Source organism: Fundulus heteroclitus, unplaced genomic scaffold, assembly GCF_011125445.2.
Source record: "Fundulus heteroclitus isolate FHET01 unplaced genomic scaffold, MU-UCD_Fhet_4.1 scaffold_166, whole genome shotgun sequence".
NCBI classification, from domain to species: domain Eukaryota; kingdom Metazoa; phylum Chordata; class Actinopteri; order Cyprinodontiformes; family Fundulidae; genus Fundulus; species Fundulus heteroclitus.
In genome coordinates, this window is record NW_023396578.1 from 220687 (window position 1) to 248682 (window position 27996).

A 27996-nucleotide genomic window follows, 5' to 3' on the forward strand; every position below is an offset into this window, starting at 1 on the left:
CCAGTCCATGTTGTAGCTGCAGTCTTTTTTTGTGTATTTATTGACATAGTTTCCTTAATAATCTGTATGCATCAAAATCCTTGTGATTTTATTTAACGAGTGCCCTTGTTCAGCTGCTCATGAGGTGGAGCTGCTGCTTATTGACCAACAGCCGCTCTGACTGCAGCTCTGCCTTCTTTGTTACAGAAAAGCGCAGGTGGAATAATTTTATGATTTCATATACTTTTTCCGAATCAGACTCAGTCAAACCGGTACATCGTTTCACATTCCGAGCCTTCTTCTTCTTCTTCTTCTTCTTCAAAAAAAAAAAAAGCGCATCATGCTAAGTTAGCCGAGCTAGAGCGTTACTCTTTCAGTTTTAAATAAAACATAACAGTGAATCATGGGGAGATCCCTGGTTAGTGGCTGTGTTTATCAGCTAAATTACTACTGGGAGCGAGGGAATAAACACTGACAGGCGATGTGGCCACAGGTGGAAATAATTCATTAATTAACTGCAGGAGCAGATTGACACGCTTACCTAGGGAAGTCGTTGTCAGCTGTTCTATCCGCTGAACTTTCTGACCTGGTGGTTCATAAATCCAAAGAAAACCTTTGACCACCACTACTTTCATTCATACCATCTGTGGTCAGTTTCAGATGATCTTCCAAAAGTTAAAATGACGAACACCGATAAAACTCAGACTGGCAGATCTCCCCTTTGCAAAGACCCGCCCTACTCTCTTTCTGATTGGCTTATGTCCCGGCTCTGCCAGGTTTAATTGGTTAAGCACAGCTTCTGTTTAAAACCTTGAAGAAAAGCCTACATGGAACATTTTGCGCTCATTTTCCAAATGAAGGAAATCCGTCGCAGCGACGGAGAACTTTAACCCCTGATAATATTACTTTTTCAGATCAGAGGGGGGAGGAATGTATCCCCCCCGGGATAAAACATGAATGACCAGAGGGGGGGACATCACAAGCAGAGCAAATCGCACAAAGCATAAGACTGAATGCCAAGTTGGCAGGTTTTTATTTCTGTTTCTGTAAGTTTTTACCTCATCGTTATAGTGATTTTACAGCATCTTGTAGCACGTTTAGTTTGGCTTATTTTCTTTGTTGATGTGCCAAGAAAAGTGTTTCATTTGCTGAGGCATTACAAGTAGATACAATTTAAGTTATGATGTCCATTATAATATAAACACTGCTTAATATGGTATTATATCAAAATTTAGAGCAGCTTGGAGTCATAAATAAATAATTGTAAGAAATAAGTGCTCTTTAACTTTACTTGTAAGTTATAAGCAAATTTGACAAATTAGTTTATCTCATTGCTATTTATTCTTAAAGAGTCCAGATTGATTTAGATTTGTTTTTAAATTTGGTTTAATGTAAATAGTTGAAACATGTCTTGGAAAAATAACTTAATTATTGAAAAATGTCTAAAAAGAGAGACAAAAAATTCTTCAAGGAGTACTTTGGATATATAGCTCCAACACCACCCTTTGTGTACGATTAGATTTCTTACCATGATCTGCTCCGATAACAGCTATTTATAGAGCACATCTATGAAGAAACAAAACTCTGCTACAATCTGGAGGCAACAGAGTCGAATGAAATATTTCCGAAAATAGATCAAGTAATAGTCATCAGAAATATGTATTAAAAGAAAGACACAAAATCGGCGGTAAACCAATCCAAATGCTTTAATTTACTGTAATTGATTTAGTAACATAACATGGATTAAGATGGATGTGAGTTGCAAAAAGTTAAACTTTTTTCTTCTGTGTAATTTCTGGGTGTTTTGTGCATCACACAACAAGGCCAACAACAGCTCCCACGGTTCCACCGGCTCCAGCCACAGCTGCTGTGGAAGCTGTGGACAGACCAGCCATTCCTGCAGGTAAACACGGCATACACAACATCACAACTCCCAGGTCAGTCACATCTGTTTATTTATCTATTTATTTTCATTTTATGTTCATTTTAGTGAGACAGGTTGCACAAGAGAACCAAATTATTGGATGTTACCTGCTGACATTAGAACAGACAACAAGCTTCTAGCTGCCCCTCCTCCTCCGCCGGCGATGGGTGGTGTAGACATCCAGCCTGCACCATTGTCGACAGAGGTGAACCCGATGATTCCCAGAATGACTGGGGCAGCCACCACTGCTCCACCTACTATGAACGAGAGATAAATTTATTCCCCACTGCCTGAACTTTAAAATATCACATAAAAAATGTGTCATATATAGATGTTGACTATATAATCCAGATTTTCTGTAGAATCTCACCTGCGGCAATCGTAGAGAGGGCAACTGCTGTTACTAAAATGAGGGAGAAGGGAAAAAAAAAGAATACCAAACTGAAGTTAAGTGTTTTTTTTTTTTAGAAAAAATTACCACACTTTTAATATACCTTTAAGAATATCTATACTCACTTAGGCCCATGGTTTCTTCTTGCTTTGAAACAAAGCTCAGAGTAAAAGCTGGAGCATAAATAGGATTGATAAGCGCCTGAAAAAAATAGGAGGCTGAACCTTGTCGCCCTGACCTGTTCCAAAGCCCGCCTCCTTCAGATCTGTCAGCCTTCCCCCTGCTGTGTGTGTGTTGCTTATTGCTTTCGTTTTCTGGGAAATGAAAGTTAATCTCTCCAACCCAAGCTCTTTCCTACATCACCCAGAACAGCAAACTGCTGATATCGACCCCAAGAACATGGAGGAAGAAATATGTGAATACAAATCATATTCAATAAATTAGAATATTATCAAAACATCTATTTGTTTCAGTAACCCAATTAACTAAGGTATACACAATACATTGATTAATTACTCACGGACTGTTTTAAAGCCCCTATCTCTGTTAATAACCATTATTTTTTTGCTTACGTATAATGAAAACACAACATTTAAAATGAGAATATTACATCAACCCGATACATTTAAAAAAAAAAAAACAGAAATGAAAGGAATGTTCAATACTTTCTTAAAGGTTGTTATTTTCAACTTTGAATCTGACAAAAGAGCCTCATTGGACCCCATATTGTAATTTGTCAAATATAAAGGTATATATTTACAGATACAGATGTGTATGTATGTAAAAAAAAAAAAAAAAAAACACAAACGAAAAACAAATAAACAAAAAACAAACTTGTTCTTACCTTTCCCGGTAAATGCTTTTTTTCTTTGTCTTAGGTTATAGTTTGCTTTTCTGCTTGTCTGTTATGTTATTATTGTTTCCACAATGCAAGTGTTTGAATCTTCAGTCAGGTTCCTTGTTTGTATCCACAAACTTGGCAAATAATGTTGATTCTGAAAACTGATTAATGTTAAGATAAATGTTTGACCTTCACTTAGTATGACTTAGCATACATTTATCATCATTTAACAGTACAACTGGCATCATGATAGATGTGGCTCCTTTGTCCATAAGGTATATGGACAAAGGAGCCAGACAGAATGAAGGCCTGCAGTTCAGACAAGGCTCTAATAGTGTTGAGTTGACTATATGATATATATGTAATATAACTTTTTTCTATTTGAAAGCCCCCAAAATACAGCTTTAGTCCTTAAAACACTGAATTTTCTGACTACAATTTATTGTATTAGGCTTTAAAGGTTCAATCTAGGTCTTTCTGACAGATAGTGTCAATGATTGGCTACTTGAGAACAAAGCAAAGATCACCATCTAACAGGAGTTCAACCGGTTTTTCACCACACAGAATGAATGCCTACAGTTCAGACAAAGCCCAATTTTTAGTGTTCAAGTTAACTCACCATTACTTGGACCTCCCACTGAGGTCAGAATTACCATAAACTGAACCCTCATGTCAGTTTTCCTGCAGAACGACTCAGATCAACCTCAGGTAAGGAGAAACATAGAAGCTCTAATTATTGCACTTTTAAGTTTGTTGTTCTGTGTTTTTAATTGTTATCTAGGAATCACTTAGTGAACTTGTATATATAATTTGTATAACTTACCTTACTTTAAGTGCTCTGATAAAAGCTCAATCAGAATTCTTAGTCTCGGAAACATCTAATATTGAGCTTTGACAGAAGGTCGCTTGATCAAACATAATAAACCACTAGGTTAAGTTAAGAACTTCTGCTGAAAACAACAACAGTTAAAATAAAAATTCAAAACAAAAAACAGTTTACTAGGCAGAAAATATGGGAAAATAGAAACTAAAAGCAAATATTATAAACAGTTGGACTACAAAGTCGAACTAATTATGTTTCTGTAAATCAGTTTAACTAGAACAGTCGAAGGCAGTCCTAAACAAATGTGTTTTTAATCTTGATTTAAAGAAACTCAGGCTTTCAGTCTGTGATGTATTTAGGTGCCAAAGCCGGGCATAAACTGTATGATATTTTTAGTCGTGTTACTCATATACAGCTCAAACTGTACGAACCTTTTGGAGGTTAAGGTCTGAGTCTATCACTACGCCCAGATTTAAGACCAGATCAGTGGTTTCTAGCTGAAGCAGCTGAAGCTGTGAGCTGACTCTTGATCTCTCCTCTATTAGTCTGAAAATTACTACTTCAGTTTTGATTTTTTTTCCAATTGAAGACAATTTTGGCACATCCATGCATTGATTTCTTCTAGGCATTTACTCAGTGCTTGAACTGGTTTATAGTCACCTGGTGACATGGTGATGTAAAGCTGTGTGTTGTCTGCATAGTTGTGGTAGCTGATGTTGTTTTTATGATCTGTGCTAGAGGGAGCATGTAGATATTGAATAGGAGGGAACCCAGGATGGACCCTTGGGGAACCTCACATGTAATTTTTGTCATCTGGGATGTAAAGTTACTGATCCAAAAAAGTCCCTGTCCTTTAAGTAGGATTTAAACCAGTTGAGAGCTGTACCAGAGAGGCCGACCCAGTTCTCCAGGCGTTCTAACAGAATGGAGTGATCAACAGTATCAAATGCTGCACTGAGGTCCAATAGAACCAGCATGGTGGTTCTTCCACAGTCTGTATTTATATGGTTGCCATTAAACACCTTGATAAGGGCGGTCTCTGTACTGTGGTGAGGAAACCTGACTGGAAAACGTTAAAGCGGCTGGTCATAGTTAAGAAGGTGTTTAGTTGTCGAAACACGACTTTTTCAATAATCCTACTGATAAAGGGAAGGTTTGAGATGGGCCTGTAGTTCTGCAGAAGTAGTTTGTCCAAATTGTTCTTTTTCAACAGTGGTTTGATAATTGCTTTTTTTTTTTAGGAAAAGGGGGAAAACACCTGACAGAAGGGACGTGTTATTTATCTGAGTCAAATCAGATGCTATGACAGGCAAAACTTTCTTAAAGAAAGCTGTGGGTAGAACATCGAGGCAGCAAGATAAGGAACTCAGCTGGTAAACAATTTCTTCTAAGCTTTTGTAGTTTATTTGGCTGAATTGGGACATTTTGTCAAGATAAGTTCTAGTTGGAGACAGCTTTGGTTCTGGAGTTGATGTACAGACTGATCCTCTAATCTTTATTATTTTCTCGTAAAGAAATTAGCAAGATCATTGCAGGCCCTGGTGGAGTGCAGTTCAGAAGCCATGGACACAGGGGGATTTGTTAACCTGTTGATTAGGACAAATAAGGAATGAGTATTATTAATGGCACCAGTATTATTAACTTTATTATTATTCATGTGGGTATTGTTATTGTTCAGTTGTGTTTTTGAAGACTGTTGTTCTGAGTTAGACAGAAAGACCTTTAATAGACTATTGACTTTAATGAGCTTTGATCTGTTATATGCATTGATTATGACAAATTGTGGAAGAGTTCTACATCCATGTTGACACGCCAAAAGACATAAACGCAAAAAAGCTGTGGGATATACTTGATAACTGGTTTAACTCAACATATCAAACAAGCAATGCACAATGGAGGACACACTTTGAATTTAATTATCAGCAAGCGTGTAAATATTTCTAACGTGTCAGTAATTTATGTCGCCCTGTCGGATAATTTTTCTGTGGTCTTTGATAGTCCAATCTCCATCGACTCACTTAGCAAAATAGATATTAACCTCATGGTCTTTTGTAGACAGCTGGGGACAGGCATTTTGCTGGATTTCTTACACCTGGCTTGACGTAGTCGAAGCACTTGAGCTTGGATTGGGCTTTGTGAAACTGTTAAACCTGGGACACATTGATCACACTATGTCAATCCTGGGTTTAGAGCTTATCCTGGATTTCCAAATTTGGCTTTTGTGAAATAGGCCTCTGGTCATTTTAATTTAATGTGCACTCAGTATTTTACTAGGATTGCCTGCTTGTATAAAGTGGTCGTATTTGGCAAAACAACCAAAATAAAATGGAGAAAGAAAAGTTGGAAAGAAACTGAGAGGAGTAGCTTCTCTGTCTCACACAGCTCTCTGGGAGGAGAATAGATGAGTGTTGAAAGGTAAATTAATCCCTGGATCACAGTGCAGATACATGGACTTTGAAGCAAATTGCAGCAGAACAATGCGTCTTTTTCTTTGTGTGTCTTGGTTCTTTCACGCCCCAGCCTGGAAAGTGAGAAGCATCAATCAAGTTTGCCAGTGAATAGAAGGCAAACTTCAAATGGCAATTTAGGCTATTGGCATTATAATGTACTTACAGAAAAACACTTTAGCTCTTTTGTCCTGTCTAGAGTGTGTTATGTATATATTTATCTGTGACCTTTTCTCTTTCTTATAAAATGTTTATCATTGAGAGCATTTCCGTTGGTAAGATAAAAATTCCTCTGTGCCAAATTCATTGCAAATTTCTTAGATTTTTATTCATGACTATTCAATATTTTCCTATTATGTATTTAATCTCAATAAATCACAATACTAGAGCCACGCTTTTAACCCGTCAGCTGCTAAAACTAAATCATTTCTCCTAGTAGGGATGATAAAGTTGATCTTATCTACATATTAATAATTGTGTGACTGTTAAAAAGCTCATTTCCTCCAGTGTCAAGGTGGTGGATCAACCAATTAGCTTTCTCTGTTTTCGCCATCTTCCCTGCCTCCTCACTACTCCCAACATTTTTCTCTATAGAAGCGGTCCAAAAATGCTTAGGGAATAACTTTTATCCTACTAAGGTTAAATTCTAAAACAAATCTTGAAATTTGGGAAATCCAAAGATTTTTTAAATAAAATATGTCACTTTCAGTCTTAGGATTCTTTGTGAATACTGGCACAGGAATTTAAATCAACCTCTTCATGTTACTGTATATTTTACATTCTACAGTTAACACATACAGCAGACTTGAACACTGAAACCATGGAAGCAATATGTGAGTGAGCCTGCACATTCTTCATTTTAATATAATTTATGTATTTTACATTTATCTCCAAATGTTCTACTATTAGTTTGTGTGTTTTCATGTACCTTTTGTTTTATTAACAGGTAAGGCCATCATTGAACGATATAGAGAAGGTGAGTATGAGTTTCTACCCATCTTATTTTCAAATACTGAATAATTTACTGGATAAATAATTCCTTTGTTGGTTTTCTGCAGGAGATATTGTGGTTCTGAATCCGAATGCTTTGAGGGAAATTGGCTTCACCCTAACTGGAGCATTACCAGGCTCCATTGCTGCACTGCTGATAGTGATGCCAGGAATGGGATGGTTTTCGGCATTCCTTGCATTATTTGGTAAAATTTGATGATTGTTTTTTTAACTTAAAAAAAATCTTTGTTGCCCTCACAAACATATAAAAAATATGCAATTGTTAACATGAAGTATGTTTACATCAGGATGAATTCTAATCATGTGTTACCAAGTTCCAAGAGTCAGAAACATCTATATTTTAATGCATAAAAACCATGAGGATTGAAATGCTTATCCATAGAAAATAAATTATGAAAAGTAGTCTTTATTTGGAGTGCTTAAATATTTCTTTGTTGTTTTGTTTGTACAGCGATGGCTTGGCAATGGTTCATCGCTTTATTTTGGAGCCTCCTAGGACCTAAACTGGCGTGTTACCTGACAGGTGTCTGCAATATTACTGTGGTATATCGAACTGATATGACAGTTTACTCTCCTCCCTAAGATGTAGACGAAATAAATTTTGTCTTCTGAAAAATGTTTTCACACCTTCCTCAGTGAACCCTGTTAAGTACTTCTAAGTTAAATGAAATGTTAAATTTTCTTCTCAAATGCTAAAAAGTGTAAAAAAAAATAAAAATTTCTCACATTTTGTTGCTTCATTGTCCATTTCATAAAGCTGGTGGTTTCTTCCTTTAATCTCATTACTCTGATCAATTTCAGTCATATACAGTGTCACACTAGGTACATGCAGAAGTATAAATGATTCCTCTTATCGCCATATTATATGCTGATGGTTTCCTTTTTAAGCTACGTGGAGGATTGTACATGTATACACTGTAGGGTGTAGATGGATGGCACTACTTTGTTAGAAAATAGTTGTAATTTTAGTAGTGGAAGTAGTTCCATACGTTTCTCAAGCATCTTCTGTTCATTTTGGTGAGCAAATATGCACTTTGTTGCACTAAACAAGTAAAAATAAAAAATAAACACGTAAGGATGCATTTTGAGTGCACTTTACAAATTATTAGGATTAATAAAGCAAAAAGATTATCATAGATTGATTAAAAATGGTAGAAAAGTTTCCTACAATCAGACTTTAAGCTTACTTTCTGAGTGGAATCTAAAAATTACATAACCCTTAGATTTATTTTCACTTTACACACACAGCAGTGAGAACATTGTGTCTGTCTAAACCTGGGCCCTGTCTCAGTTAGTAGATATTCAGAGTAATTTCAGGGGTAACATCCTGCATACCCTGGCTTTTCTGTTTCAGAAAGTTCGAAAGCTTTTACCCTGAGTCAAATTATGACAAAAAAGTACTCCGTGAAACAACCCTGCTACTGAGCAGAGTTGTTTGGGCAAACCCTGAGTTTTTCTAAGCTGAGATCTGCACAAGGAAATGTCAGAAAAGGAGTGTCCTTTTCTGGAGGAGCCTGTATGCTGGAGCGCAAATACTCTGCAAAAATCTCTGTCGGCTGATTATACCATTAATAAATGTCTTAGAATTTCTGAATTAATATATTTCAAGCGTTACCGTTTTCGCCGCTGTCAAAGATTTATTACAGGACTGAACCCTGTGGTGCTCCACAAGTGATCCCCAGAGTTTGAAGATTTATTATTGATTCTCCCTTAATTCCTACATTCCTACATTATGTTCAAATCTTTCTAGGAGAATATTGTGATCAAATGCAGCACTGAGATCCAACAGGACAAGTACAGATGCAAGTCCATTATCTGAGGCTATGATAATATCATAAATCAATTAATTACCTAATAAAGTCTCCGCGTTAAGTTTAAAAAGCCACTGATTTTTTTTAAACATTCCACAAATTGTTTTTAAACACTCCACAACAGGTTTAAAAACGATTTTTGAAGATGAGCTCATTTTAAACAGCGCTTAGTTGGTTAAAAGCAGCAGATTTTTTTTATTGGGTTCACAGCTGTGCTTCACTTTGGGATTCATGGAGAACAATTAAAACTGCTGACGCACATGTTTTATATGGGAGCATTGTAATGAAACAATCTGAAATATGTCATGTGCTGCACCTTCCACACAAAGACAGTATCATTAATGCATGTCTTGTTTTAGATTTCATGGTTTATTATTTACTCTGACTAACGAGCTTTGCTCTCTTTGGGTTTTCTCGAGAACAGAAACACCCTTATTTAGGACATTTTTGACCAATCTGTATAATATGATTGAATTTGACTTTGTAAAGTGCCTTGAGATGACATGCTTCATGAATTGGCGCTATATAAATAAAATTGAATTGAATTGAACAAGAACGTGTTGAACAGGTTGGTGACTTTAACATACGTCAACGCAACTCAAACAGCTGCCTGATCCTGCAAAGCCACAACAATGACTAACACACCACTGACACACTCTCAACAAAATATAGTGAGTAAATCTTTTCCAAAGTCTATAAATAAGCAACAAAATAAATACTTTTTGTCAGGGTGCAGTTTTGCCTGCTGCACCCTGAGCAGTTTCCAGCACCTTCTTCCTCAGCCCAGCTCTGACTGCACTCAGTCTAATCCCCCACCTGCCAAGCTCCAATCATCTCGGACTCAATCCACCTGCAAGCTCCTCTATAAAAGCCTACCTCAGTCTCCTCCTCACCGCCGGTCCGTCTTCAGTCTTCTGTTGTACCTCAGCCGGAGATTTTCCCATGTCCAGCTGAGCGTCAACTTCCCCTAGTCTGGCTCCTGAGATTCTCCTGCGTCTGGTGCTCAGAGTTCCCCGTGTCTGCCTGCACCTCCAACGGTTCTTCCTGCTGCACTCCTGGTCCTACTGCAGTCCTATGCGTCCCAAGAACCCTCTCTCTCTCTCTCTGCTGCTACTGGTTCTCTGGTTACCTCAGTGCTTCAACTCCTGCACCTCCAAGAACCCTCTCTGCTGCATTGCTGGATCCACTGCAGCCCCAGCGTTCTGTGGACTCTGTTGCGTTCCTGGTCATTCTGCAGCCATCCGTGTCCCAAGAACTCTCACTGCTGAGCTGCAGATTCTCACTTGAATTAGTTTACAAGAGATACGAGGTGAACCAGGCAGTAGAGAGTTAGAAATCTTGAGAAATATAAAATATATATTTTATAATTTGCCATAATTTTGTAACGTATGTGATGAACGGTTGCACTGGAACTGTAATCTCGATTACAATGCAAATTGTAGTTGACAATAAAGATTGATATGTGGATAAAAGACAGAATATTTCAAAAACATTAAGTTGTTTTATTTTTGCTTCTTTATTTGATATATATTGTTTCCGTCTGAACATAAATTTGATTTTATTTCCAAGTCCCCGGGTGGGATTCTGGAAAAATTATGATTTCTGAAAGACATTTGTTTACATTCACCTAGTCCATTAACCATCTAAGAAAGGATGGAGTGAAACAAACACCATAAACTGTGGCCCAATAACTGTGAAGTGTCAGTTGCATTTAAAACCAAACCTCTATCATATTTAGCCCATAAAGGCCTGGCAACTCCTGGTAGAACATCTGCTCCTGCAGTGGTACGTATCACCTAACAGTTCAGGCAGAAAAATTAGACACAAAGGTCATCTGTAACTATGAGCCTTAGACTAACGTTCTTTGAACTTGAACTTAAGGTGTTTTTAAGCAATCAATAACAGCTGCTAGCGGTTTGGTTCTCACTCGTTCTTGTGTTTAGATCCTCTGTGTTCCTATCCTGTGTCTGCAGTCTTCCTTCCTCAGTGCTGCTTAGATTCTTCCCCCAGCTTCCCTCATCACATCACTGCAGTATTTACAATCCTGGTTTGTGTTTCCCCTCCCCTGGATTCTCTGTTTCTGTCTCACTGCTTTGTGTGTGTTTCCTTGTGGCTTCCATGTTAACAGGCTGCTGCTCTTGTCGAGATAAAATCCCGAAATCCCAGGAAAATAAATATCTTAGTTGTTATATTAATCAGGTATTCATATGGAAGAACTGAGGAATGCATGGTTTTTGACTGTGACTCCCCTTTGAGGGTAAGATAAACATGCAGCTTGGGTTTATGGCTGGGATAGGTCATTTGGCTTGACCCCTAACCGAGAAGAACAGCCTCTTTGTTCGAACAGATAGCCCTAAATTTGACACCACCCCTTCCTGAAGAGACTGGAGGCGCAGTCATTTTATTAAAAGGATGTCTTTGCGAAACTTAGATTAGACAAAAACTGTAATACATGGGAGAAGCACGTAGGTAACAATGGTAATGTAACTGTTGTCTCTGTTGGGAATTCCTAATGAATTAAATATGCATATTTGAATGTTTGCCTTTGATCAAATGTTTTTCCTTTACTGCCAAATCTTAAACCGGGATAAGACGGGCCTTCAGAGATATGCAGGAACAGGCCGGTATTAATATCTACAGAACTCTGGGAACTCTCATATGATAGCCTCAGGAACCAGAAATTAAAAAGGGGCTACACACTGCACTAAAGTAGTTCTGGACCGTACTTCTAGGGTGGAGAGCAGAAAAACTTGACCAAGACATTGTCGATGGAGAGTGTTAAACTTTGACGCTCTTACTCGAATGTTGCCACCTGCTGTTGTGTTTACATATGTTGCTTGTTGTGTGGACATACCAGATATCTTTCTGGCATGACTTACATTTTTGTTTCCTGACGACATGTTGAAACGTGACATTACATGTGCAAGATCCCGCCACCTAGCTTCCTGCTGGAGGGCATAAAAACTGCACACTCGCTAACAGTAACTGCCTTTTTAGCTGTCAAGTTGTTAACATAATGCACTAAATCTTAAATGTACGCATGACGTATAATCCAATCAGTATGATTAACATATGAAGCGCTGTAGGGTGCACAAATAGATGAAAGAAAGACCGTAAAGTAACATCTCATGGGTTTTGATTAAATAAGGCGAAAGCAATGGTTAATAGCCATAAAGAGAGTTAGACTGTATGGTCCATCCAAAACCTGGGAGATATAATCTGCTCAGTTCACTTCACAGGAGGTAAGTTTAAGTTTAAGTAACATCATATAATGAGCACATTTATTTTTTTCAAAATACTCAGCTATTGTGCAAAGCCACTGCTACTACTAGCATAGTTAGCATGGAACACTAGAATTAGCTATATACAACAGAGACACAGCAACTTTTAGAAGGTAATTAAACTGCATATATGCATGTTTTATCATGTTTTTATCTTGTTAGCCATCTTCTGCAATGGCATCACAGCACACTTCAAGAAACACACTTCGTTCATGTGATCCTTGCTGTGGTAAAATATCTTTCCAACATGTCCAGACACAAAAAAGGTTATAGCCTTCTAATGACTTGTATGCCTTGTAATGTACCCGTACTGATTGGGGGCCAATTCTGAAGACTGACGACTCACAGTTTGTGAGCTATTTAAAATGGGTCTGGAAGCTTTACCCTAAATACAGTTAGCTTTGTTGTGTACCTTTTTCGGTCCTCTGCACAGATGAACTAAATCAATAACACCTAAATATCCAGGTTTCATTTTGTTCACGGGATTTTTCTATCGCATCAGCGTGGCTATGTCTGGCAATCGTCTTTTTGCCCTCACACGATTTGCGCATGCGCGAATACCCGGATGTTAACAATAAAATTCAATGTGCCTATAGAAAGATGGCTCTGAGTTAAAATGCATGAATACAGTTTTGTTTTAATTTTTTAAATACAAAAGCCAGAAAGGGGCTGGCACTTTGAAACAACACCTCTGGGCAACGCTCCATTCAACAGAGAGGACCGATTGTCCTCTCTGTTGACGTTGCATGTACCTAATGTTACTTCCATCGTAGGTGACAAATGAGAAAGATTTTGGTTGACAGATATTTTAGAGTACATATCTATCGTGTTGCTCCTTTAAATATGTAGTGTAACCATTCTTTCTGGGTTTGTTCCTTCACCACATGAGCCTGCACTGGCCTCGGAGCTGGGTTTTTGGGTCGCCGTGTTTCTCAGATGAACTCTTTTATTTTCCGAACACTTCCATACAAAACACCAGTCAGCTTATTGCCTACGCTATGTCAATCCTAAGGGACAAACTTATATTGTGGGGGATGTGGGGAGCATAATATAAGTATATATATATATATATATATATATATATATATATATATATATATATATATATATATATATATATATTAGGGCTGGGCAACGATTAAAATATTTAATCGCGATTAATCGCCCTGATTAATCGCGATTAATCGCGATTAATCGCATTGTATTTACAAACTCCAAGAATGAATTCAAAAGTAGTGTAAAGAGCACTTTTATTTTAATGTTCTGCTGCCATATGAACAAAAGTGTTGTAACATTTGTAGCACTTATTTTATACTGGATATTTTCAACCCATCTATGGAATTTAGTGCACTAGTTGATCTTTTCTTCATAAGAGAACAAGCACTGCAGCCAAAATATGGCCTTTTTTGACCTGCTGTATATTAGCCAGTCCCTAAGCTTGATGTATCATGAAACTGTTGACCTTTTGGGTTTTGTGGTTTTTATTTTATTATTACAATTTAATAATAATAATAATAATAATAATAATAATAATAATAATAATAATGTTATGTTCAGTGTTTTTTCGCTAATCCACCTCTTATATATTTCAATCCATAAGTAATTTTGTCTGTGTTGTGTGCACCTGCCTGTTGCTTTAATCCTATAAATTTCCCCGTCGTGGGATAAAAAAAGGATTAGCTAATGTTATCTTATCTTAAATAACACTTTTTAATATATGTACTAGGTTCTTTCAAGGTCTTAATTACATGTTATGTGTGGGCTCCAGTAACATCCATCCATCCATCCATCCATCCACTGATCTACCTGGATGTTCCATGGACGACTGAAACGCTTCAGTCAGAGACGACTGTGGGTCTGTCGGGGCAATGACAGAAGTTTCGTCTCCTCTCTCCGTTTCTGGGGCTCGACGTTTTCATGTTTTTTCACGTGCTTAGATAAATTTGTTGTGTTTCCACTTAAATGAACCGGCTTTTTACAAAACATACAGCTTGATTTCATTTACGGTATTAAAATAAAGCCGAACGGTGCTACTTCCTCTGTTCATGTTTTTTCGCTGCTGCGTTCTCTCTCAGCTGTTTGTGTATTAAGTTTGTGTGAGAGCTGAGTGCGCGGGCCAGGCTGAGCCTGCGTGCTGATTGGCTGGCGCCGCTGAGCCATGTATGAGAGGGGAGGGGGAGAGCATAGACATAATATAAGAGTAGACGCGTCATTGGGCGGGTTCTGCCTATGCTGCGATGCGTCAGAGCGTCCGCCATCTTAAATGTGGCAAATCGGCAGTTACTCAGTCACTTAAACAGTATCAGAGGGACTTTAATCTCTGAATATACTTTGTATTCGTAGTATTTCTTTTTTGTAATATTACAACTTTATTTTCGTATCCCTTTAGCTTCATTCTCCTGAATTTATTCTCCTAAAGAATAAAAATAATTAAAATAATCTAACCTGGCCCTATTACTCCAGGAGTGAAATAATTCTGCAAACTGTGATTATTCTGGAAATGTTCCCCCTTAATTCTCATAATATGATGTTTTTATCATAACATTATCACTTTTGTGTTTGTTAGTTTATTTTTACTTTAGGACTTTTTTTTCCTCATATTATTAATTTTACCTCTTTAATACTCACCCAAAAAGTCTGTTCCTAAAGGTTCACATGTGACACGGGTTTATGAAATAATGAAGACCACAATGTTTAGATTTAATAAATTTATCCTTATATTCATAACACATAAACACACACACATACATACATACACACATATATATATATATATATATATATATATATATATATATATATATATATATATATATATATATATATATATATATGCGTGTGTGTGTGTATTTATTGCAGCACAGGAGTGAGGCATCTTTTCTGATTCACGTTCACAATAACGGAACTCGACTTTTTTCTGCCACATACAATATGGCGGTGACGTTGACGTGCGAACCTGCGCCCTATGACGCGTCTACGTATATGATGTCTATGGGGGAGAGTGCTGCCGTGACAGCGCGCTGCAGTCAGCGCGCGTGCTGACTGACACTGACTGAAAGCATGATGTGAGCAACATGCGTTAATGCGCGATAAAATAAATATCGCCGTCGTTAATAGTCTACATGAATTAACGCGAAATTAACGCGTTAACTTGCCCAGCCCTAATATAGATGATAGCGAGAGAAGAGAGGAGAACGAGAAGAGGAGAGAGAGAGAGAGGAGAGAGATAGAGAGAGAGATAGAGATAGAGAGAGAGAAAGAGACTCACCGAGAGATAGAGAGGAGGAGAGAGAGAGAGAGAGGAGATAGAGAGAGATTATACGACGATAGATAGACACCCGAGAGAGAGATATATATAGATATAAGTCTATATAATATATATTACATATTACAAGCGAGATATATAGATATACTATCTATAGATATATAATAGCATATATATATATATATATATATATATATATATATATATATATATATATATAATTTTTTTGTTATTTGAAAGCCCCCAAAATACAGCTTCAGTCAATAAATCCATGAATTTTCTGACTACAATTTCTTGTGTTAGGCTTTAAAGGTTTAATCTAGGTCTTACTGACGGGTAGTGTCAATGATTGGCTACCTGAGAGCAAAGCAAAGATCACCATCTAACAGGAGTAGAACCAGTTTTTCACCAATGAATGCCTACAGTTCAGACAAAGCCCAATTTTTAGTGTTCAAGTTAACTCACCATTACTTGGACCTCCCACTGAGGTTGATTTACCATAAACTGAACCCTCATGTCAGTTTTCCTGCAGAACGACTCAGATCAGCCTCAGGTAAGGAGAAACGTAGCTCTAATTATTGCACTTTTAAGTTTGTTGTTCTGTGTTTTAACTGTTATCTAAGAATCTCTTAGTGAATAAAGCTTATGTCACTTTTTTTACCTTGTTTTAACTTACTGTTTTGATAAAAGCACAATAAGCTTTTTTACTTAATGAAACATCTAAAATTGAGCTTCTAGAGAAAGTCGCTTGATCAGGTATAATAGGCGACATGGTTCAATTAAGAATTAAGAACTTCTGCTAAAAAACAAAAAAAATAAAATAAAAAAAACAGTTTACTACTCTTCAAAAAAGAAAAGAAAGAATCTGAATAAAAGGGCTAAAATTATTAAATGCAAATACCAGAGAGATAACTGAAGTGAAAATGTTTATATATATTTAAAGAATTGTCCCTGGTCGGATTCTCTGAAAAGATTACCCACCATACCTATTATATTTCAAAACACAAAACAAAATTAATTACCCTTTTTTGTTTCAGTTTAAAAATATTATTTGGAACAGAAGGTTGAATAAATCATTAGACCTTATGGAAGTGCTTTTCCTCTCTATCCACCATGTTATACAGGTTATTTCTGTTTGTTTTCCTCCTTGTTGCTTTTTGTTGTTAAATTCAACACATCTTTATTCTAGGTGAACATGTTCTGGGAATTATTGAAAGGAGAAATGTGATTCATACTAAACAGAGAAATTACTGCCTAGATTGTGAGACTTTAGTCGGTTGCAGGACAGGCCTACAAGCCCTAGTTCCACTGGCTTGTAATGCCCCTGCACCGCATGGCTCCGCCTTCTTTAGAGTGTTTCAGGATAATTTTTTTTTTAGGCCCAGGTATTTGCATCCCTGCCAAGGGGTAAGGCCAATGCGAGAAGACTCGCGTTTTGAGTGAACGCCCCTCTTTTCAGTAGTGAAGAGAAATGCGACTTTCTCCAAGAAGTCCAGAAAAACTGAAGAGTCCTTAATATTAAGGACTACTATGAAGAGTGGATCAAACCGAGATACAATTTTACTGTCTTCAAACCATGAACTCCACCTGAAGGCAGATAAGAAAAAGGACACGTCAGCATTCTGACGCAGGGACATGGCCGAGGGGACAGGGGCAAAAGCGACGCCCAGGAGGCATGTCCCTATTCCAGGCCTTTCTAGGCTAGTCGAATCACTAGAGCAGGCAAAAAATAATCCTTGTGGGGAGGAGATGAGTAGGGCATGCGAAAACTGGCGGGCCAGTGGATCTGTGCCTATATTGTAAGAGTTTGATTCAATAACCTGGAGATTAAGTCTCTCCACCATGTTGTATATTTCACTCTCTGCAGATATGGACTCCGAAACCATGGAAGAAATATGTGAGTAAGCCTACATTTGTTATTTTTTTAAATGTAGCTAGAGTTAATGTAATTTACATTTATCTCAATACTTTCTACAATTGGTTTGTGTGTTTTCATGCATTTTTTGTGTTTTGTGAACAGGTAAGGCCATCCTTATGGCATGTGCAGTGGGTAAGTATGATTTTCTGGCCAGCTTATTTTAAAATATTTAAAAATTAACTGGAAAGATGTTTCCTTTGCTGGTTTCCTGCAGGAGGCACTGTGATTCTGACACCGACAATTATAACAGGAATGGGCTTTAGCACAGGTGGGGTAGCAGCAGGCTCCATTGCTGCAAAGCTGATGCCACTGTTTGGAGCAAGCTGGATGACTGGCCTCCTTGAGTATATCGGTAAATTCAATATTAATCTTTTCATAACAAAAAGTTGTATCAACTTTGTCTTTATATGTGGAAGACTTTCAAACAACAGAATTACAAACAGAAAAAAGATGTTGCTACAGTGCCGCTGGAGTTAAGGAGTCTGTCCTACAATTGACCGGTTGCTGGTTTGATCCCCTAGCCTCGTGAGACCATCCTGATCTCGCGAGGTTTCAAGGTTTCACTCGCAGATCAGTCTGGATACTCTCCGTTAAAGAAAATTTGGAGCCGTTCACCAAACGAACGTCCAATCAGCGTTGGCTTTGAGGCAGGTTGCGGTGTGACGCAACGGGAAGCGCGTCAGTTCAGTCTAAACAACATGGCGGCTTCAGCCGATGAAACTAGCGTTAGCGTGGCTATCGAGCAAGTTTTATCGGAATTACAGAGTATTTCTCTGCTGAGCTAACGAGCCTTTACTTGCAGCAGCAAGAGTAGCTTGGCTTGTGGTTGTGTTTTCGTCGTCGCTCTGTTACGAGCGACGACGAATCTGATTGGTTTATTTGGCCCGTCTATCACCAACATAGGCCAATCAGCTGACCAGTATTTTCGCCCCTTCCCAAAATTACTTCAACGGAAGGTTTCCAGATGGATATGCGGAGCAAATCTATCTGGCGGAGTCAGGTAATTGATCCCCCTCTCCAACCGCCTCAGTTGTTGTGCCCTTTTGACAGACGCCTCACCTCAGCCTGCTGGTGGTGGTCGAAGGGCCCAGTGGTGCCAATGTATAACAGCCTTGCCTCTATCAGTCTGTCCCTGGGCAGCTGTGGATACTAACACAGCTCACCACCGTCAGGGTGTGAATGGATGAATGGCTGACTGTAGTGTAAAGCACCTTGGGGTTGTCAGGCTAGTTAAAGCATTGTACAAGTACAAACAATTTACCATTAAGAGCAAATTCACATTAAGATGAACCTCTTTTTGTTTATGATAAAGTACCAATACTAACAGCATTCAAATGTATGTTTGTTTATTACAGGAGCATTTGGATGGTTTGGCACTACGGAATGGAGTGTGTTCGGAGTATATTTAGGGAACAAGATATCAGCTCTTTGCAACATAACTGTAAAATACCAAGATACCTAAGATGGATGTGAAGCTTATGATCTTTTCGCCACCATTTCTGCAAATGCTGTTCAGTCTTTTGATAAAAATTGTCATATCTTCCTTTGTGAAACACAATAAGCAGATGACATATCTATAGTAAATGAAAGATGTTTTTTTAATCATTATTATTTCTTTGAACAACATGCTATTTGTATCTGTGCATTTGGAAACTGCTTTTAGTCTTAAGTTAAAACAAAATAGTGCTGATGATTCTTCAGGGTTTTTTAATGAGACAAGAGACAAATGTTACTAGACAGATGTTTAAACAGCACAATTATTGCAAATCTGAATAACGTGGGCATATGTGATTGGCAAACTAAGGGTCATATTTTAAGTTATTTTTATAAAAAATGTTTGTCTTACTGCTTAAACATTCAAAACATTTGAAAATAATCACCATTGGATTGGGAAGATGTTATCGCAACCTACTGAACCCCTATTGGTCATTTATTGTCACTGCAATTCCTTGATCTTTGGTTTCTATCATTTTACAATGCCTGTTTTGTCTAAAGTAAAAAAAAAAATTAACAAGTCAGCTTGTTCTCAAACACAAAAATTTGATTTCTTTTTTTTAACGGTTTAAAATTATTCCATACAAAATATACTCTTGCTTGTTGCATCTGATCTGAAACAAATTCTGACAGCACTTTAGAAGCAACAGCTGAGGTATCTTTTATCAACTTTCACGGTCAACCAAAACACAGCAAGGATTTACGACAATATCATTGGTGATCATTCAAAATAATCCACCCATCCAGGCTGGGAGGAAGCCGGAGTACCCAGAGAGAACCCACACATACACAGGGAGAACATGCAAACTCCATGCAGAAAGGCCCAGGGTTGGATTTGAACCAAGAACCTTCATGCTGCGAGGCACCAGCGCTACCCACTGCGCCACTGTGCAGCCCCAAAATAATACAATACATTTTTAATTTATTTTTACAGTTGGTTAAAACCAGCATTTGTTTATTGCATTCAACAGCTGTACATCATGTGGAGAATATTAAACCATAACTAACGAAAGGAAACAACACCTGTTGCTGCTGTAAAAGTGAATTAGCAGCAGGTAATTGCTGAAAAAGTCAATGCCTGAGTGATATTAATGTTTTTTGATGGAGAATTAGACTGTATTCTCACACTACATTCATCCCCCACAAAAAGGGGGCACATAGATTGCGTCTCTAGGTGCAACCCGACAGGCATAAAAAGGACATGGCAGCAAATCAAGATGAAGTATGAAAATACAGTTTAATTAGGTAAGGTACATTTTTAAGTTATTATTATGTTTAGCCTTAATCAACTAAAGCATTCATTGTCTATATTGAACACATGCAATTAATATGGGGATGGTGGGAGTTATTGAAATAACTGATATGTTCATTTATCTTTTTGCCAGAATTTGACTTCACCTATCCATCTGAAAATGAGTTGACACTGATTTTCTTATAGATGTATAATTTGTGCCAACCTCACTTTATATTAAGCACAGAGGATATATTTATATTTTAAGTTGAAGCAAACATGTCGTTATTTAAGTAAAGAAATGTGCCATAGCCCTAATAGTCTTGGGGAAAAAATATATGAATGGAAACTAAAATATATGTATAGAAAATTTGAGCTGGAAGTCTCCAAATTTGATACAGAATAAATTTTTGCTTTCATTTTGTGTAGTTCTTTTATTAATTTTGTGGGTCTCTGACTTTGGAACGCCATTAAACTCTACTATAACTCAGTGCAACAGTAACAGTCCTGACAGCGGGACATACAGCTGCCTTTGAAAGAATTTTTGCGTTAGCTATGTTATCATAAACCGCTGGTATAAAAACAAAGTGTGGTGGATTTTTTTTTTTTTTCAAAACTGAGAACGTCCCCTCGTTGTGTTTGAAAAGCTATGTGCTGGCTGTAAATGTTAAGATAAATCATTGACTGGCGAAAACCGGTAACACTTTAAAATATATGAAACCTCAAGTCACAAATAACACAGAAAAAGACGAGATTTTTTTTTTAAATGAATAAATCTGTGGAGCAAGGGTCTGAAAAGTCGCTAACAACAGCGCTGATGTGACAGAGAGCGTCAGCCACCTTAGAAAATGAAAGGAGGTGTGTACAATAAATTCAATACGTTATGAGCTATTAGTAAGTACATTCTGGAGTGGTAGAGAGTGTGACTGAGAGGTTTAGTCTGTGAGGTAAATTTGCCTCAGAAGCTCCATACTGTATGTGTGCACCTTGTCGAGGTGAAGGCACAGGGAGAGCACGCCCCAGGGCTGTTCTGGCTTTTTTTGGACGAGAAGAACACATATGCAGGGGCTGGTATTTGTGTTGCCTAAAGGTCATATTTAAAAGAAATCACAATAAAACACCTTTACGTTGTGGCTTACTGACAGCTCATCCAACTTGTTCCTCTGCTAATGTCAGTCACTGACCCAGCTGAGAAACGGGTAGACGCAAGGAAACTTTAACACACAATGCAGAAGCAAAACTCCTGCTAATTATACAATGCATCAATTTCACTTATACATTTGATTTTCAAAATGTTCAAAAGTGCATTAAGATGATTTGAGTCATTAAAAAGAACTGCAACCAGGAGATATATAGTTAAATATTTTTATGTTTGGTAAAAAACAATGTTCAGTTAAATGTTTTTTTTTTAAATGGCAGTATTCATTAACGTGATCATATACGCACATATTTTTTCAATATCCAGCAGGCCAACATGTATGCACAGTTGGCTAATGACTTTAAAACTGGGACCTGATTATTGCTTCAGTGTTAGCCAAATCACATTTGATCATCACCAGATCTAAAGACAAAATAGTCAGACTGGTCAAGCTTATTTTTCTACACTAATCAACTATTTTTTGATAGAATAAAAATATATTTTCTGTCTGAATTTTTTAAAAAGAGCAAAAGGACGTTTGCTGGTGGAGTGGGTGTGGTGGTTTAGTGGTGAGACCGCACACAGGGTTACATTCATGCAAGAGCCATCACTGACTGTAAACGTGGCAACCTGCATTGCTCAACAGCTACTCACGATTTGTTAGAAACTTTCAGCACAAATCACTGGGCTGCATCTCGTTTCTGTCTTCAAGGGGACAGCAGAGAGGTTTCATGGAAAAGCTGTTATAATTATAATTTGAACCATGTTAAAGAACAAAATGAAAAAAATTTCTGCTTCCTCTCGCAGTCCCTTAGCCGATGAAAACAGATTTCCTCAAGGGTCTGTGTTGATTTTTATTTTTTTACCCATCAGTAGTCTTAAATAATTTCTTTTTGCTGTTTGTTTCTTTCTACAGCCTCCTTCAGTTTCTTAATCAGATTGTCTCTGTCCCCTCTCAGATGGCTTCAGACCCATGTCTTCCTGTCTCCTTTTGTCTCTATTTTCTCAGACGTATGTTTCCTTCCCTCCACCTTTGAGAACAAGATCCAGCCTCTTATTTTAAGAGTCATCTAATATTTCAAAGCGATAATTAAACTTTTAGGCAGCTCACATAAGACCAGTGTGCGATTTGCAAAAAAAAAAAACAGAGGGGGGGGGGGGGATCATTTAAAAAGTTTCATTAATAAATAAAAGTTTTATTAATAATGGTTGGCTAGCAGGTGCTCTTTTAGGTAGCTATTTTGATCCAGTAGGTTAGACTATTGTTTTTAAATCTGTGCCATCTACTGTCGGGACTCGGGAGTTGGTATTAGTTTTCTTTAACAGCATTGAGCAGAAAACAAAATAATACTCTTTAAAAACAAACAAAAAATTAAATTTACAAATGTGAAGGACGGAAGGCATGTATTAATATAAATAAAAAAAAAAGCCATAATATTCAGGGTTTAAAGCAAAAATAATCAATTTGACTGAATTTTTTTCTAGTCGGCCCATATATTCCTGGGCCGTGGACGTCGTGCCACCTTAGTAACCTCATTTGCTTATTGTGCAAAGTCCACTTTAACCAAATGTGGTAGTTCCATTGATAATTCCTGTTTCTCTCTCACCTTCCAGCTTCAGAGCCTTGGCGCCATCCTGGACAGCCCTCTACATAATCTCATTCACTTTCCACATCCATAACATCACCTGGTTAACTTTCATATTTACAGCATCAAGCAAGTTCTTCCTTCGCACTTTTGCCAAACTGGTCCACAGTCCACTCACCTTTCCACTTTACAATTTCAAAACCCTTCATAAACTGCAGCTAATTCAAAACACAGCAGCTTGCATCATTACATCATGTCCTTCACACCTGTACATTAACTCCACTGTCACATTCAATATAAATCAATCCTATGATCATACAAGACCAGCAACAGCCATGGACAAAGAGGGACACATAACCAACACTATCATGAGATCATACATTTTAATTTGACACAGATCGCACATTACAATAATCACTCTCTGCTTTGCCCATTATTGCTCACCAATTAATTATCACAACTCACGACTTTTTAACAAGGCATTAACTTTTTTATAGTTTATAAAAACGGTTATATATTAGCCCAGTCCACCTGTCCACCTCCTGCTGGAGATGGTCAAAGGCTCCTCCACGACCCTGTGTTACGTCAAGCCGCATTTTCCAATCAGATACGGCATGACGTAACACCTGTACGGAAAAGCAGGTAGAGAAAATCCATGGATGGGAGGTTCAATTTTTAAAAAGTTTAGTAAAATTGCTTAAAGTGTATCAGAAATAAACGTAACTTGCTTTTAAAGATGAACATTTTTCATTAGAAAAATGTTATTTCATTTCTGCGTTGTTAAATATTGTTTAGGGTAATCTTGGTTGGTTTAGCTCGTCTGTCTGGCAGGTGTTTTTGGGTTGGAGTAAAATGAGTCCATAGTGTGCGATCAGCCAGAAAACTGCTTGTTGTTGCAATCAAATCCTATGGGATTCTGTGAGAGTAGGGAGTAGCAAGATGGCGGCCGGTGACTTTAGTTTTTCGGCAAAATCAGCACTCCAGTGTATAATATAGCTCAGTGGTTAGAACCCGTTCTCCAGTCCATGTTGTAGCTGCAGTCTTTTTTTGTGTATTTATTGACATAGTTTCCTTAATAATCTGTATGCATCAAAATCCTTGTGATTTTATTTAACGAGTGCCCTTGTTCAGCTGCTCATGAGCTGGAGCTGCTGCTTATTGACCAACAGCCGCTCTGACTGCAGCTCTGCCTTCTTTGTTACAGAAAAGCGCAGGTGGAATAATTTTATGATTTCATATACTTTTTCCGAATCAGACCCAGTCAAACCGGTACATCGTTTCACATTCCGAGCCTTCTTCTTCTTCTTCTTCTTCTTCAAAAAAAAGCGCATCATGCTAAGTTAGCCGAGCTAGAGCGTTACTCTTTCAGTTTTAAATAAAACATAACAGTGAATCATGGGGAGATCCCTGGTTAGTGGCTGTGTTTATCAGCTAAATTACTACTGGGAGCGAGGGAATAAACACTCACAGGCGATGTGGCCACAGGTGGAAATAATTCATTAATTAGCTGCAGGAGCAGATTGACACGCTTACCTAGGGAAGTCGTTGTTAGCTGTTCTATCCGCTGAACTTTCTGACCTGGTGGTTCATAAATCCAAAGAAAACCTTTGACCACCACTACTTTCATCATAGCTCTCAACTCTCACGCATTGACCGTGTGACACACGCATTTCACTAACTTCACACGCTCACACGCAACACGTGACATTTCACACGCAAACATGGCATTTCTCACGCATAAAAATCACAAAGCCCATCTGGGCTGCGGACGACAAAACTCCGCCTTCTGCTGAGCTGTTTCGGCTTCTTTCACAGCTTGTGGCCATCAGTAATTCCTGCTGCAGTTCGTGTTAACAGAGCAGCAGGAAGAGTGATCAGAGTTATGAATAATTTTAGTCTTAACAGTGGTGAAAGTGAGCCGGTAAGGTCCTGTACCGCGTACACAGGAGGAGGGGAGGGGGCGGAGCTGCTGCGAGATGACCGGTTCATTCAGAACCAGTCATGGCTGCACGCTGATCATAAAAACAGTTCTGCTAACCAGATGCAGTTTAAAACGCCACTTGGTCAGTTTATAAGTTTCGTTTTTATTAATTCTGCATTTTTTAACTACATGCACCGTATTTCTGTGCCTCCGCGCTTGCTCCTCTCCCTCCCCTCCCCTCCCTCGGAGCAGGTGCTTTCTGGGCGCCCAGAGCGCACTGACGAGAGCAATATAGATTCGTCTGATCAGCGCGGCGACTGACTGAGAAACCTGTCGCTGTGAAAGGTGATAATGGTTATAAACTGTAACAGTCTAGAAGTGCATTGAGCTGAAAGGAGGGACACATCAGCAGCTGGATCGTGCGTAAAGACGCAGCGGGAACCTCTGTGTGCTTCAGTGTTGCTGCTGAGGGGATCATAAAGGCTTGATGAAACTCAGCCTGATTCACCAATCTGGTTATAGATTTACAATGATAAACAACCCATAGATGAATGTGTAACAGTATAATAATTCGGTCAATAATTAACATCTACTTAATTTTATTCAGTATTATTTGAACAATTGTGTATTATATGTGTTTTAATCCATTAACTGAACAATAAAGTATTAATATGTCTCTTTCTCTTTTTAACAAAAACAATACATGTCTACTTCAATGTCTGGTGGGATAAAAATGAGATGCAGTTGACTCCACCGGCTCTTCCAGGGTCCGGTTAGCCCCGCCCCCAAACAAGCCCCGCCCCCAAATTAGCATAATCTCACTCCTAACTTTTGATAAAAGTTGAGAGGTCTGACTTTCATTCATACCATCTGTGGTCAGTTTCAGATGATCTTCCAAAAGTTAAAATGACGAACACCGATAAAACTCAGACTGGCAGATCTCCCCTTTGCAAAGACCCGCCCTACTCTCTTTCTGATTGGCTTATGTCCCGGCTCTGCCAGGTTTAATTGGTTAAGCACAGCTTCTGTTTAAAACCTTGAAGAAAAGCCTACATGGAACATTTTGCGCTCATTTTCCAAATGAAGGAAATCCGTCGCAGCGACGGAGAACTTTAACCCCTGATAATATTACTTTTTCAGATCAGAGTGGGGAGTAATGTATCCCCCCCCCCCCCCCCCCCCCCCCCAGGGATAAAACATGAATGACCAGAGGGGGGGGACATCACAAGCAGAGCAAATCGCACCCAGTATAAGACTGAATGCCAAGTTGGCAGGTTTTTATTTCTGTTTCTGTAAGTTTTTACCTCATCGTTATAGTGATTTTACAGCGTCTTGTAGCACGTTTAGTTTGGCTTATTTTCTTTGTTGATGTGCCAAGAAAAGTGTTTCATTTGCTGAGGCATTACCAGTAGATACAATTTAAGTTATGATGTCCATTATAATATAAACACTGCTTAATATGGTATTATATCAAAATTTAGAGCAGCTTGGAGTCATAAATAAATAATTGTAAGAAATAAGTGCTCTTTAACTTTACTTGTAAGTTATAAGCAAATTTGACAAATTAGTTTATCTCATTGCTATTTGTTCTTAAAGAGTCCAGATTGATTTAGATTTGTTTTTAAATTTGGTTTAATGTAAATAGTTGAAACATGTCTTGGAAAAAAACCTTAATTATTGAAAAATGTCTAAAAAGAGAGAAAAAAATTCTTCAAGGAGCACTTTGGATATATAGCTCTAACACCACCCTTTGTGTACGATTAGATTTCTTACCATGATCTGCTCCGATAACAGCTATTTATAGAGCACATCTATGAAGAAACAAAACTCTGCTACAATCTGGAGGCGAATAAAATATTTCCGAAAATAGATAGAATAATTGTCTTCAGAAATATCACGTATTAAAAGAAAGACACAAAATCGGCGGTAAACCAATCCAAATGCTTTATTTTCCGTAATTGATTTAGTAACATAACATGGATTAAGATGGATGTGAGTTGCAAAAAGTTAAACATTTTTCTTCTGTGTAATTTCTGGGTGTTTGTGCATCACACCACAAGGCCCAGAACAGCTCCAACGGTTCCACCGGCACCAGCTACAGCTGCTGTGGAAGCTGTGGACAGACCAGCCATTCCTGCAGGTAAACACGGCATACACAACATCACAACTCCAGGTCAGTCACATCTGTTTATTTATCTATTTATTTTCATTTTATGTTCATTTTAGTGAGACAGGTTGCACAAGAGAACCTAATTATTGGATGTTACCTGCTGACGTTAGAACAGACAGCAAGCTTCCAGCTGCCACTCCTCCTCCGCTGGCGATGGCTGTTGCAGACATCCAGCTTGCAGCGTAGGATCCTGCAGCAATGCCAACAGAGGTGAACCCGATGGCTCCTAGAACGACTGGGGCAGCCACCACTGCTCCACCTAATATGAACGAGAGATCAATTTATTCCCCACTGCCTGAACTTTAAAATATTGCATAAAAATGTGTCATATATGGATGAAAATGATCCAGATTTTCTGTAGAATCTCACTTGCGCCAATCGTAGAGAGTGCAACTGCTGTTACTAAAATGAGGGAGAAGGGGAAAAAAAAGAATACCAAACTGAAGTTAAGTGTTTTAAGAAAAAAATACAACACTTTAAAAAATATCTGTAAGAATATCTATACTCACTTAGACCCATGGTTTCTTCTTGCTTTGAAACAAAGCTCAAAATGAAATCTGGAGCATAAATAGGATGGATAAGCTCCTGAAAAAAATGGGAGGCTGAACCTTTTCACCCTGACCTGTTCCAAAGCCCGCCTCCTTCAGATCTCTCAGCCTTCCCCCTGCTGTGTGTGTGTGTGTGTGTGTGTTGCTTATTACTTTCGTTTTCTGGGAAATGAAAGTTAATCTCTCCAACCCAAGCTCTTTCCTACATCACCCAGAA

At 38.1% G+C, this 27996-nt stretch overlaps 1 protein-coding gene and 1 long non-coding RNA gene across 3 annotated transcripts; one reads left to right on the forward strand and one right to left on the reverse strand.

Annotated features, from left to right (window-relative positions):
- Positions 1-1662: 1662 nt before the first annotated feature.
- On the reverse strand, positions 1663-27858 carry LOC105917471 (interferon alpha-inducible protein 27-like protein 2A). Of its 2 annotated transcripts, none has more exons than XM_036129415.1 (4): positions 27741-27858; positions 27601-27633; positions 27329-27490; positions 1663-1876 (listed from the first exon to the last, which is right to left on the reverse strand). In XM_036129415.1, the coding sequence occupies exons 1-4, from the start codon at positions 27748-27750 to the stop codon at positions 1791-1793; spliced, it is 291 nt and encodes a 96-aa protein (XP_035985308.1). In that variant the 5' UTR covers positions 27751-27858; the 3' UTR covers positions 1663-1790. The 2 variants fall into 2 exon arrangements, with proteins under 2 accessions (XP_035985308.1, XP_035985307.1); XM_036129414.1 differs by lacking the exon at positions 1663-1876 and adding an exon at positions 27022-27195 and having other exon boundaries at positions 27741-27849.
- LOC118558854 lies at positions 7352-8112 on the forward strand. The gene is made up of 3 exons (XR_004928521.1): positions 7352-7381; positions 7464-7601; positions 7868-8112. It is a non-coding gene; the product is annotated as an uncharacterized LOC118558854 (long non-coding RNA).
- Positions 27859-27996: the final 138 nt, after the last annotated feature.

Excerpts from the sequence above, each read along its gene's own strand:
- LOC105917471 (XM_036129415.1), bottom strand. Across the intron at positions 27,491-27,600 it reads ACTCTCTACGATTGGCGCAA|GTGGAGCAGTGGTGGCTGCC; the intron begins GTGAGATTCTAC and ends CGTTCATATTAG. Across the intron at positions 1,877-27,328 it reads GTCTGTTCTAACGTCAGCAG|GAATGGCTGGTCTGTCCACA; the intron begins GTAACATCCAAT and ends GTTTACCTGCAG.